An 11,671-nucleotide genomic window follows, 5' to 3' on the forward strand; every position below is an offset into this window, starting at 1 on the left:
CAATGTTCTAGGGAACAGACCTGTTGTGTCCTGATGGTGGCAGAAGTGAGGAGTGTGAGTGTGTGTGTGTGTGTGTGTGTGTGTGTGTGTGTGTGTGTGTGTGTAAAGAGTATACTTGTGGGCTAGAGAGATGGCTCAGGGGTTAAGAGCACTGGTTACTCTTGCAGAGGACCTGGGTTCAGTTCCTAGCACCCACATCTCAGCTAACAACTGTCTATAAATCCAGTTCAGTTCCAGGGCCCTATGCCCTCTTTTGACCTCTGAGGGCATTGCAAGACATGGGTGCCCTTACATACATGCAGGCAGTATACTCATAAAACTATAATCCAAGAATTCATTTTATTGAATGTTAATTTAAAAAACCTGTTAATGTACAGAATGATCTGAGAAGCCCTCACCAGCCAATTCCTAAAGAAGGCAGGGAAAGGGGACTTTAGGTGGACAGTAAGGCAAGGCCAAAGGCCTTGATGCCAGAATGCGCCTTTGGACATGAAGAAAACAGGACACCTGTGTGATGAGCCCACTCTGATGCTTCTGCCGCAGAGAAGGTAAAGGAATTGGCCAAATGGGGTCTGGAAAGAGAAGGATAGGAAGTGGACTGGGGGCTGACAGGAGTGGCAGCGTGAGACTTGTCTTTAAGAAAGCTGACAACAACCTTTAAAGGCAGAAGCAGGAAGCCTATCTATGGGTGGTGGTGCTGATTGATACCCCTGCAAAAGAAGTTCTCTGTCCCAAGCCCCCTCCTTCTCCAGACACTGCAGCCCCCTCAGCCAGGCTTCTTGTGTGTGACACCTCACAGCCAGAATGACATTTTCCATCTCACAGCTCAAGCCCAGGACAGGGATATGTGTTTCTCTTCTGGCACCCTGAATGGAGATATCTTGTAGCAGACAAAACACCCACAACTGGACGTATCAAATGCTCACACCAGGATCAGAACAAAAACTTCAGACTCTGCCACAGTTCCACGATGTGTGCACTGCTCAGAGCCCCTGATGCTGAGGAGCCAGGAGGTTAAAAGTGACCCAAGGTCACACAGCTTTGAGGTTGGGTGGAAGGCCCTTCCTTGCCAATGTCCCAGCATGAAAACTCCATTTGCCCAGATGAGGATGTGGGTGGCAGCACACCTTCTCTCCCCAGACATTCATGGTCAGCCATCAGGCTACTCCTTATTTTCTACGGGTAGGAGTGGTGGCCACCAGGAGGATCAGGCGTTTCTCTGCTCTGGAGGAAGGTACGTGAGGCCCAGGTGTTTGAAAATGTCTTCCTCAGAAGTCACATGGAAAAATGCCTTCTGTAAGGAACAGAAGCTTTACTGGCTGGGGGCCAGGGCACTACCATGCAGTATAGTTGGGGTCCTGCCATGCTACCAGGCACTGTGCATCACTCTGGGCTGCAGCCCCACCTTCTGGCCCTCTTTCAGGGCTACTCCCCCAGAGACAGGCTAGACAGAGGCAGAGCCCAGTGCTAAGGCAAAAGTCTCAACTTTATGGGGGAGTTGAGACCCTGATTTGGGCCCTGTGGGTTGAAGGATGTAGGAATGCTGGACTCATTTGAGACTGTGGGCCAGGATGCAGGTTATGGGGTCTGTTTCTTTCCCTAGTTCCTGACAACATACCTGCTCTGGGTCATACAGCCCATGGCTGTTCAGCCGCAACCCTTTCTCTTGCCAGCTGAAGCGGCGAAGTTCCCGCTCAAAAAGCTGAGGGGAAACAATTGCCCTTAGCAGGGTGGCGCATCCCAGCCCCAGGCAACTCCAGGAGTGTATGGCCTACCTGGGAGCCAGTCCAGCCAAGGAGAGCAAAAGGGTACTGGCTGCTGGGGGCGACCACCAGATCTACCCTCACAGCTTTCCAGGCTGGGCAGGGATTCTGGGCCACATCCATAGCAGCCTCTGGGGGTTGCGGCAGGCGCAAGATGCAGAAACTCCTCTCAAAGGCATCCATGGTGTGGTTCTGCCGCTGGAGGTGGTGGGCAGGGTCTCCTAAATGGCTGCAGTGGTACTGGTGGTATAGGACAAGGCCCTGGGAGGGGGGACACAGGTGTGGCCAGGTACTGCCATAGTTCCAGGAGGGCAGAAGGCTGGTCATCAGTCACCCCAAGCAGAAGCACTGGAGGCCCTCACCTGGTTCTGCAGGTGGCTCATCACTCTGGGCAGCAGCCCCACTTCCTGGCCCTCCTCAGGGTGGGTGAGAAGGAAGTCCACATCGTGGCCTTGCAACTTGCCCCTGAAAGTGACAGTTTGATTCTCTGAGGCTAGAATGAGGCTAGATGAGGCTAGAATACAGGCTGAAGGTATGGTAAGATCCCTTACCTCCGGAAACCGCCAGTCAGCGTGACAGTGGCTCCAGGCAGGGTGTGTTCCACAGTTGCCTCCACCAACCGCTGCAGAGCCTGAGCATCGGCTCGCCCAACTGGGGTGCTCAGGTCCTCGTAGTGCTGGAGCCCTGTGGGTAGCATGGACTCCCTCCTTTCCCCAGCCTGTCTTCCCCAAGGAACCCCAGCATAAGCAGTTAGCCTGTCCCCATGGCTGGCAGACCAGGAGAAGCGTCTGAGAGGAGCAGAGTGAGAGCCTACAAAACTATCCACCTCCCCCTTTAAACACTATGTAGCTTTGGCTGGCCTGGAACTCACTACGTAGACCAGGCTGACCTTGATTTAACTTGTCTCTGCCTCCAGAGCACTGGAATTATAGACATGCGCCACCATGTCCAGCTAAACTTAAATTCTTATTTTAAGATAACTGTAGATTCATATGCAGTTGAAGGAAATAAGATCCCAACTCTCCCACAAAGGTAACATCTTGTAAAACTTTAGTAAAACCAGAGCTAGGGCAGAGAGCTTGCCTGATACATGCCAAAGCCCTAGGTTCAATCCCCAACTCCACAAAGTAACAATAACAACAATACAAAAACCAACCCTTTAACAGAACTATGTATAGGGATGATGATGTTAACACAGGCAAGATGCAGCCAGTCCTTTTAAGGTTTCAGAGTCTGCATTCATCAAAGACAACCAAGAACTGGTAAAAAAGACGTGAGGAAGATGGCTTTGCTACTACCAACCTCTCCTTTGGACTATTACTGTCTCCTTGCCTGTCAAAGAGGCACCATTGTGCCTTTCACGCTGAATTAAGGTTTATGCAGTGCTTAGCACAGAGCAAGCCCTTAGGAAACGCTGCTGGCCATCCTGTCTATCCTTGCCCTGTGGAGAGACAACTGAAGCATGCACCACCAGGGAGATGTGCTGGCAGCCTATGGCACCCTTAGGGGCAGAGCCCCTAGCCAGGTGGGTCCAGTCAGTAGCACCAGAGTGACCAGCAGGCCACATAAACACCAAGTATTTGCTTACAATCTGCCACCTCCCAGGGGAGCTTACAGAATCTTATCATTTCTCTCCATTCCCTAGAAAAGGGAACCTAGACTCAAGAGAAGATAGCCACGAAGACATGGTGCCCTACCTGGTAAATAGAGGACTCCAAGCCAGGCCTAAGAAATCCTGAAGTTTATATTCTTTGCGCTCATGGTGATACCTACAACTGCAGAACCACACACACCAAGCACCATACTGGACAGGTGGGCCCAGACCAAGGCTGCCCCAACCCCCATCCAAATCAAACAGGAGGCTGCCGCAGCAATGCTGTGACTACAGTCAGTCACTGAGAAAGGGCCATGGTAGACCCTGACTGCAGGGAGGAAACCCCAGGAAGCCAAAGGACCTGTTACAAAGCCCCCTCTGCAGCAGCTGCTCCCTGCCACTCAATCAGCACATCCCATGTCAGAGCTAAGGGCTTTAGGTTACAGAGCTTCCAGGTCCAGGTGGCTCTGGGGAGGTTCACCTGCTTTCTGCTGCTGGGTCAGCCTCTGGGGCTGCTCTCTGAGGTCATCCAGGGTTCGCAGTCCTTCCTGGTACCACCTGTTGGCAGTCTTCACACCAACCCCAAAGATCTGGGTGAAGACCTATGTGAAGGAAGCAAAAGATGGGTCAGGAGCAAAGTCCCACAGGAAGATAAACAGGAGAGGATTGCTTTGTGCTCAGTGCCGCAGGATGAGGACTCAGTCCTGGAGTCTGGACTGAGTGAGCCCAGTCCACTCTCACAAGGGACCAGACTCACATATCCTGGGAGCAGCCCTAGTAGGGGAACATATTTCTACTGCCCAACTGCCAAAAACGCAGCAGGCTATCTCTTTACTCCTCTTCTATAAAGGGGCTCTCCCCTAAATGTATACAAGTCCAACAGCCCTCACTTCCAATAGAACCAAACAAGTTATACATTAGCTCAATGGATTCTTAATTCACATGGAAAACTGCCTCTTCCATCAATCTCAGTGCTTACTTCTGTGGTTCTCTTCAACAAACAGCAAAATCAAGGAGTTTAGAGTATGGTTTCAGCAGAAATACTGAAGAAGCTGACTGGGCCTGTTCAAGGTTCTGCCACAGGAGGTATGGGGAAACTGGTCTCATGGAGTCTCCCACACAGAGCTGGGGAAAGGCTCAAATGCCAACAGGTCTATGGGGACCCTGGACTCAAGCATGTTACCTGCCTTGGGTCAACCAGTCAGAGACTCTCCCCAGGAATTCTGGAATGAGACTGAGGACAGCCCACATAGTGGTAGAGTCTGTATATATGGTCCAAGCTCTTCTATGGCCATGTCTTCTAGTCGTGGAGGATACTGATGTGTGTCAAGGAAGGGCAGAGGCCATGCGTGGCCATGTGTGCCTGTAATCACAGCACTCGGGAGGCAGAGGCAGGAAGATCTATCTATTTTAGGGCAGCCTTGAGCTAAAGAGTGAGACCCTGTCTCAAACAAACAAGCAAGTAAGCAGAGGAGAAAAAGAGCAGTTTCAGCCCTGTCCTTTCTGTGTTTTTTTCAGATTCCCTAAACTTACCTTGGAAGACAACTATCACTTCAATCAACAGAATCTGGCTTTAACAATCTAACACTAGTGGGGTATGGTAGTAATATGCTGGTATCTGAGCACTTTGGGAAGTGAAGGCAAGAGGAAGACAGCTATGTACATAGGGAGTTCCAGCCCAGCTTGGGCTCCATGAGACCCTGTCTCAAAAACAAAAACAAATAATCCTGAGGTTGTGGCACATGCCTGTAATCCCTACACTGAGATGGGGAGGATCACAAGTTCAAGGCCAGCCTGGGCTACATAAAACAGTCTTGGGGGTAGAGAGATGGCTCGGTAGTTAAGAGCACTGGCTGCTTTTGCAGAGAACTCAGTTTAAATTCCCAGCACCCACATGGCAGCTAACAACAATCTGTAACTCCAGTTCCAGGGGAATCGGAAGCCTTCTTCTGACCTCCTCCGGCACTGCAGGACACAGGTGTACTTATATACATGTAGGCAATACACTCATATGCATAAAATATTTTTTTTAAAAACTGTCTTTAAAATTTTTTAAATAGGCTGTAAGATGGTTCAGCAGATAAAAGGGCTTGTTGCCCAGCCTGATGACCTGAGTTCAAACCCTGGAACCCACATTGTGGAAGGGGAGAACCAACTCTTGCAAGTTTTCCTCTGACCTCCACATATATGCCATGGCATGCTACCCCCTACCCAAATAAATAAACAGATGTAAAAAGAAGTTTTAAAGTTAAATCTAAAAATGAATAAAATGTAGAAATCAATAACTATATTATTTATTTTAAAAGGGGGAGGTCCTCATGCCTATGATCCTAGTACTTAGGAAGCTAAGGCAGGAGGATTGCTTTGAATTTGAAGCCAGCCTTGGATCCAGTGTGAGATCTGATCTCAAAAACCCAAAAATGAAAACGAAAATACTTTCAATTACTAATGTAATCTTCTGCTGGTGTGGATGTTTCCTAGGACTTTGGGGTACCTAAGAGGCAGGGTGGGGGAGAGGTGGAGACACAGCTCCAACATCTTAAAGTGCTTCCCTCTCTTCTGCCCAGGACATGCTCACTAGGGCTGGGGCTGAGTGAGGGTGAAACCATTCACCTACCTCCCTCAACATCAAGGTCACTTCATCCCAGGCCCCACATCTGATTCACCCAGCAAGCCTCAACTGCTTTATACATGGTTGGAGGAATCTCTTGCAAGGCCTCCCTGCTCCCTTGACGGTATTCTGTGTGTTGTTCTACAATACCAACAGGTTCACCCTCCTAGGAGACCACAAGTCACTGACACAAATCTCAGGCCACTGACCTGACAATTTCCAGTTATAAAATGAGAGGCAGAAAGGTATCAAAGCAGACAAAAGCAAAGTGTCTAGGAGGCTTGGATGGCACCTCCATATCAGGTAAGCAGTGAAAGGCACAGACAAAAGTGTCCCATGGAGCTAGGCAGACCCACGGCACCAAGAATGATGCCTGAAACCATAAGAGATGAGACAGTGCAAGGTGGCGATCCTAAACACACATGCCCCATGCACACACTTTGTTCAGTGTGCTCTTTAATATGCATGAGAATATTCCATAAAAATAGTCCATTAGGGACTGGAGAGCTGGCTCAGCAGTTAAGAGCACTCACTGCTCTTGCTCTTGCAGAGGACCAGGGTTTGATTCCCAGCACCCACATGGCGGCTACAAACCGTCCTTAACTCCAGTTCCAGGGGAATCCGAAGCCCTCTTCTGACCTCTATGCATTGTATGACATGGATGCACTCACATACATGCAGGTAATACACTCATACACAGAAAGGAAAAATAATAAATAAACTATTAAAAAAAAGAGTCCAGCCAGGCGTGGTAGTGCACACCTTTAATCCCAGCACTCGGGAGGCAGAGGCAGGCGGATCTCTGTGAGTTCAACGCCAGCCTGATCTACATAGTGAGTTCCAAGACAGCTGGGGCTACACGGAAACCCTGTCTCAAAAAAACCAAAAAAAAAAAAAAAAAAAAAGTAAAAATGTCCATTAAAAACAGATGGTGCCGAGTGATCTAGAAAATTCCCTGTGCTCCAAACAGGCTCTGCCTGCATGTCTCCACTTGGCAGCCTTGTACATATCAGGTGTCAGCTTAGCTGCCATTTCTTTCCTGAGACCTTCTCTGACCCTAGTCAGTCGCCCTTGCTGGCTGTCTGCATATGCTGTGGACTGTGCTCTACACACCTTCATGGTCTGGTATCTTTCTGAGCAGCGTACTAGCTCCACCTCCTCACATGTTCCACATTCCAGCAGCTCCTGCAACAGGAAATAAAAACAGAACTCTGAGCTCAAAATGGAGGCAGTTCCCTCCACACCCTGCAGAGAGGGGCTCTGTGGTGTCAGGAACCAGCAAGACTTAGAAATGGGGACTGTGGGGCTGGAGAGATGGCTCAGCAGTTAAGAGCACTGACTGCTCTGGCAGAGGACCCGGTTCGATTCCCAGCACCCACATGGTGGCTATGAACTGTCCTTAACTCCAGTTCCAGGGGAATCTGAAGCCCTCTTCTGACCTCCGTGTCATTGCACGACACGGGTGCACTCACATACATGCAGGGAATACACTTGTACACATAAAAGTGATAAAATATTAAAAAAAAAAAAAAAAAAAAGAAAGAAATGGGGACTGTGACTGGGGAGGAGACCAAAGCTGTTCACAGTCAGGATAGCAGAGGCTCTAGCCTCAAAGCTTCTCAGGACTGGAGTTATAAATACCAAGGGCCCAGTAATACGGGTACCTCTCAGATGACTAAAAAAATCACAGGATATAAAATGTTTACCCTTAAAAATATGTATGAGTTCATCTAAAAGCATCTTTTGCCACTATGGGCTCTTGAAGCAAAAGTGTACAAAAGGCTGGTTTAGTTAATTGGGGCTGGAGAGATGGCTCAGTTGTTAAGAGCACTGGCTGCTTTTGCAGAGGATCAGGGTTCAGTTCCCAGTACCCATATGGCAACTAACAACTGTCTGTAACTCCAGTTCCAGGGGATCCAACATCCTCTTCTGGCCTCTGAAGGCATTGTATGACACAGGTGCAATTACATACATGCAGGCAAACACTCATACACATAAAATAAAAATAAATAAACAAAAACTTGAGCCAGGTGTGGTGGTGCACGCTTTTAGTACCAGCAGTAGGGAGGCAGAGGCAGGCAGATCTCTGTGAGTTCCAGGTCAGCTGGGGCTACAGGGAGACCCTGTCTCAAAAAGACCAAAATAAATAAAATAAAATGAAATAAAAAAATAAATAAAAAATTTAAAGCCCCACACTCAGGGTGCTCTCTTGCACCATCCCAGGCAGTTGGGACTGTTGACAATGACACTAATGCCAGCAGCTCCCTTCACTGAGTCGTCTCAGCCATCCTGGGGCTGGAGAGCAACACATACCAGGAGGGATCTGTGCTAAGGATGGCTTATTGTAGCCTTGCAGCAGCATCTGTGCACATGCCCATACTTCCACACTTGGCTATGAACCACCCACTTACCCTACTCAGTATGGCAAGCACCTACCTGGATAACTCTAGAGGAATGTTCTCCAAAATGGAGCAGCCCCTGCAGCTGACTCAGGGATGTGACAGGGTAGGGAAGGGCCTTGAGCACTGAGGCTGCTCTGTGGAAGGAGAGGAGGCGGCCCTCGTTGCTGTTAAAGCCTGCTGCCTCTGCCAGTGTCTCCAGAGCCTCCTGCAGGAAGGGCCCTTGGTTAAGTGGCGGGGTGGTCAAGGTACCTTGCCTCAACCCATCAGCTACCAACCACCTATACCGATGTCCCCAACTCTCTAGGGCTGGGATCTCCTCATAGATGCAGCTTACCGAGAGTCTAGTGTTGTGGTGAGAGAGAGGTGTGGGACGCTGACAGGCATAAGCTGGCATCAATACCGGGCTTGGGGGCGCCTTCTTGGGCTCAGCTACCTGCAGGAGGGCAAGGTACAGGCCATCATGAGGCTACCACCTCTTAACTCTATACTCATGGGTTGGCGACTAAGGTCTCAAAGGTGAGAGAGCTTGTCTTCTGCCTCTGGGCAGCCTGGCTCCAGAGCATTCCAAGGTCAGGTTCCTGAAAACCCACAGGTCATCCCAAATCCTTACTAAGGAAACACTTGAATATGCTAAAAATAAGAGGCCTCATGTGGATGTAGTTAGGACATAAGCTGGGAAAGTCCAGCCCCCAAGTCCCTGCTGTGGACCCCTCTACTGGCTTCTGTGGTTCAGGGAGACCCCCCTCACTCCCCACCGCCAAAGGACACTGGAATGCTGCTATCACAGTATCTATGCCAGCTGGGCTAGCCCAGCACTAGCTCACCTCCAGGTGGTGCCGGACCTCCATGGGGACAGGCTGCCCAGCTGCCATGCTCTCTGTGAACCAGCTAATGTCCAGCAGAGCTGGATGGTGATAGTCCAGATCAGCAGCCATGCGCTTCTGCCAGTTGATGGCTTCCTCCGCCGAGGTCTGCTCCATCACCACATGGGTCACCTCTGAGCTGGGTGGAGAGGACAGGGAAACCCAGGGCCCTTCCAGTTATGCTCCATACTCCCAAGCCTTTGTTTTTGTTGGTGGTGTGTTGTTTTGTTTTGTTTGAGACAGGGTCTCACTATGTAGCCCTAACCTGGAACTTGCTATGCCAACTCACAGAGCTCTGCCTCCCTCTGATTTTCAAGTGCTGAGACTCCAAGGGTGTGCTACCATGCTAGGTTTCAAGGCCTTTGTTCTTGCCGTGCCCTCTACTTTGAGACTGTCCTTCATTCTTTAAACGTCACTTCTACAAAGCTCTCTGCCCAGCCTCTCCTTGGTGGATAAACACCTCCATGTCTCTCAGAACTGTAGTTCTTAGCTCTAGTCACAAGCATAGCCTGTTTGTGTTGTCTGCCTTCCTCTCTACCTCAGAGAAAAGTGCTCTTTAGGGACCTGGACCAAGTGGTTCTCATCTCAGTGCTGACTGTTGTTTTGAGAAGGGTCTTGCTATGTAGCACAGGCTGGCCTCAAACTCACTATGAAGCTCACGCTGGCCTGCAACTCTAACATACTTCAACCTTCAAGTGCCATGATTATAGACATGCATCATCACATCTATAAGAGTTCCAGTGCTGGGGTTTAGGCAGACACCAGTGCCTGCCTAATTTGTCTAAACCCTAGTGGAAAAACACTTGCTGCATGCCCTTGGGAGAGCCTGGTATCTATACTTCCTCTTCTGGAAAGGATAACACAGCAGCTACTTTGCCAGGCTGTTGTAAAAAGCATAGTGTAGTCTAAGCTCTCTGTAGTCTAAGATGCTATCTCTGAGCCGGGTGTGGTGGCACACATCTGTAATCCCAGCACTCAGGAGGCAGAGGCAGGATGATCTCCATGAGTTCAAGGCCAGCCTGGTCTACATAGTGAGTTGGAGACCCTGCTTCAGAAAGACCAAAAAAAAGATGCTATCTTTGTTCTCTTTTAAGTAACTCTGGTGCACTAGTCTTCACAAATGCTTATTTGAGGGTGGGGGCCGACAAGCCAGCTCACCACAGGGGCACTGGCCCCAAGTTCTTTTGCTATCTTCACTTTCCTGCCTGGGCATCGTAGCAGTTCCCTCTACAGAAATAGGTGTGTTCCATAGACTCAGGGCATTCTTGATGGCTTACAAGGAGGGAGGGCAGCTAGCAAATACTATTAACTACACTTGTCTCTGCACGGCTCTTTGAAAAACCTTTGGCTTGCTTCTCAACAATCCCGAAGATTACTCCGGGCACCCTTTAAAAGAGGAAATCCGGGTTGGAGAAAAAAGGTAACAGGGCTGCGAAGTGCCAGAGTTAACGTGCAACCAACCGAACGCCGGGGACCACAGTGGTCTCTGCGGTCAAGGGGCCACATACTGGGGTAGCAGCCGTCCGCCTGTACCCGGCGAGGCCGGCACCCACCAACCCGGAGCCCTCGGCAGAGGCCTGCGCGGGAGCCGCACACCTGTAGACATCCAGGACGCGGAAGCCTTTGGACACCGCCAGGCGCGTGAGGAACGCGCGGCGGCTACGGCCCATGCGCGGCTCCGCCAAGTAGAGGACGATGCCGGGGAAGCGCGCCGGGAGCGGCGCGGAGGAGGCAGCAGCGCCGCGCGAGGACCCAGCCCGCACTCGCCGCCGTTTCCGAAGCATCTGGGCACGGACTCGGGAGGCGCCGGGAGACGACGGAACGAAAGCAGCGCAGCACGGAAGGAAGGCGGGAGGAATGCGGAAGGAGCCCGCGGAAGGAGGAAGTGGTGTCTGGCTCCACCGTGGGGCCCGCCTCCACCGTGGCCACGTCCTGTGCAAAAAGGAGGCTCTTGCGCTGGTCGCGTCCTCTGAGGATGGTCCGCTTGTTGTGGCCCTACCCCTATGCAAATAATGCCCAGGACGCGTTGTCTATTTAAATTATTCTCCCAGAAAGCCCTTTGACTTCGAAGACCTCGGAGAGAAGAGGCCGGAACGGTTCAGCTCACCAAAGGCGGCTGGGGGTGGGGCTTCGCCTGTGCGGGCTGGGGCCTCCTCTGGCGGGGAGACAGGCGCTGAGGGGGAAAATGTATGCGGAGCTCGTGGAGTGTGAAAAGTTTTCCAACCGAAAGGCATTGGAACAGCTGGCTGTCCGTTTGGAAAAATAGAAATTGGCGGCCTCCTTCCTTACTAAATAAATTCCAGACGGATCAAACATTTAAATCTGAAAAAGAAACCAAAACTGTTCTGGCAAAAACTCCATGAATATTTTTATTTTTTAAAAATATTTTTATTGCCGGGCGTGGTGGCGCACGCCTTTAATCCCAGCACTTGGGAGGC

General features: G+C 50.5%; 1 protein-coding gene across 7 annotated transcripts; it reads right to left on the reverse strand.

Annotated features, from left to right (window-relative positions):
• Window positions 1-290: 290 nt before the first annotated feature.
• Polm (DNA polymerase mu) lies at window positions 291-11,414 on the reverse strand. Of its 7 annotated transcripts, XR_607311.3 has the most exons (12): window positions 10,830-11,380; window positions 9,195-9,372; window positions 8,705-8,803; window positions 8,405-8,575; window positions 7,082-7,153; window positions 3,839-3,959; window positions 2,315-2,447; window positions 2,126-2,228; window positions 1,776-2,024; window positions 1,619-1,702; window positions 1,128-1,294; window positions 438-572 (listed from the first exon to the last, which is right to left on the reverse strand). XR_607311.3 is itself a non-coding variant. In XM_029564032.1 (11 exons), exons 1-11 carry the CDS (start codon window positions 11,015-11,017, stop codon window positions 312-314), a joined length of 1,659 nt encoding a protein of 552 aa, XP_029419892.1. In that variant the 5' UTR covers window positions 11,018-11,394; the 3' UTR covers window positions 292-311. The 7 variants fall into 7 exon arrangements, 6 of the variants coding, with proteins under 6 accessions (XP_029419894.1, XP_029419892.1, XP_029419893.1 ...); XM_029564032.1 differs by lacking the exon at window positions 1,128-1,294 and having other exon boundaries at window positions 292-572; window positions 10,830-11,394; XM_008834060.3 differs by having other exon boundaries at window positions 433-1,294; window positions 10,830-11,379.
• Between the last annotated feature and the right edge of the window lie 257 nt (window positions 11,415-11,671).

This window comes from Nannospalax galili, unplaced genomic scaffold (assembly GCF_000622305.1).
Source record: "Nannospalax galili isolate Female #2095 unplaced genomic scaffold, S.galili_v1.0 scaffold996, whole genome shotgun sequence".
NCBI lineage: Eukaryota > Metazoa > Chordata > Mammalia > Rodentia > Spalacidae > Nannospalax > Nannospalax galili.

Bases quoted from the DNA above. Each gene is read 5' to 3' on its own strand.
- Polm (XM_029564032.1), bottom strand. From the start codon at position 11,017: ATGCTTCGGAAACGGCGGCGAGTGCGGGCTGGGTCCTCGCGCGGCGCT. The intron at 9,373-10,829 runs GTGTGCGGCTCC...CTCTCCACCCAG, and splicing joins CGCGTCCTGGATGTCTACAG to CTCAGAGGTGACCCATGTGG. The intron at 1,703-1,775 runs GTAGGCCATACA...GTTTCCCCTCAG, and splicing joins TTGGCTGGACTGGCTCCCAG to CTTTTTGAGCGGGAACTTCG.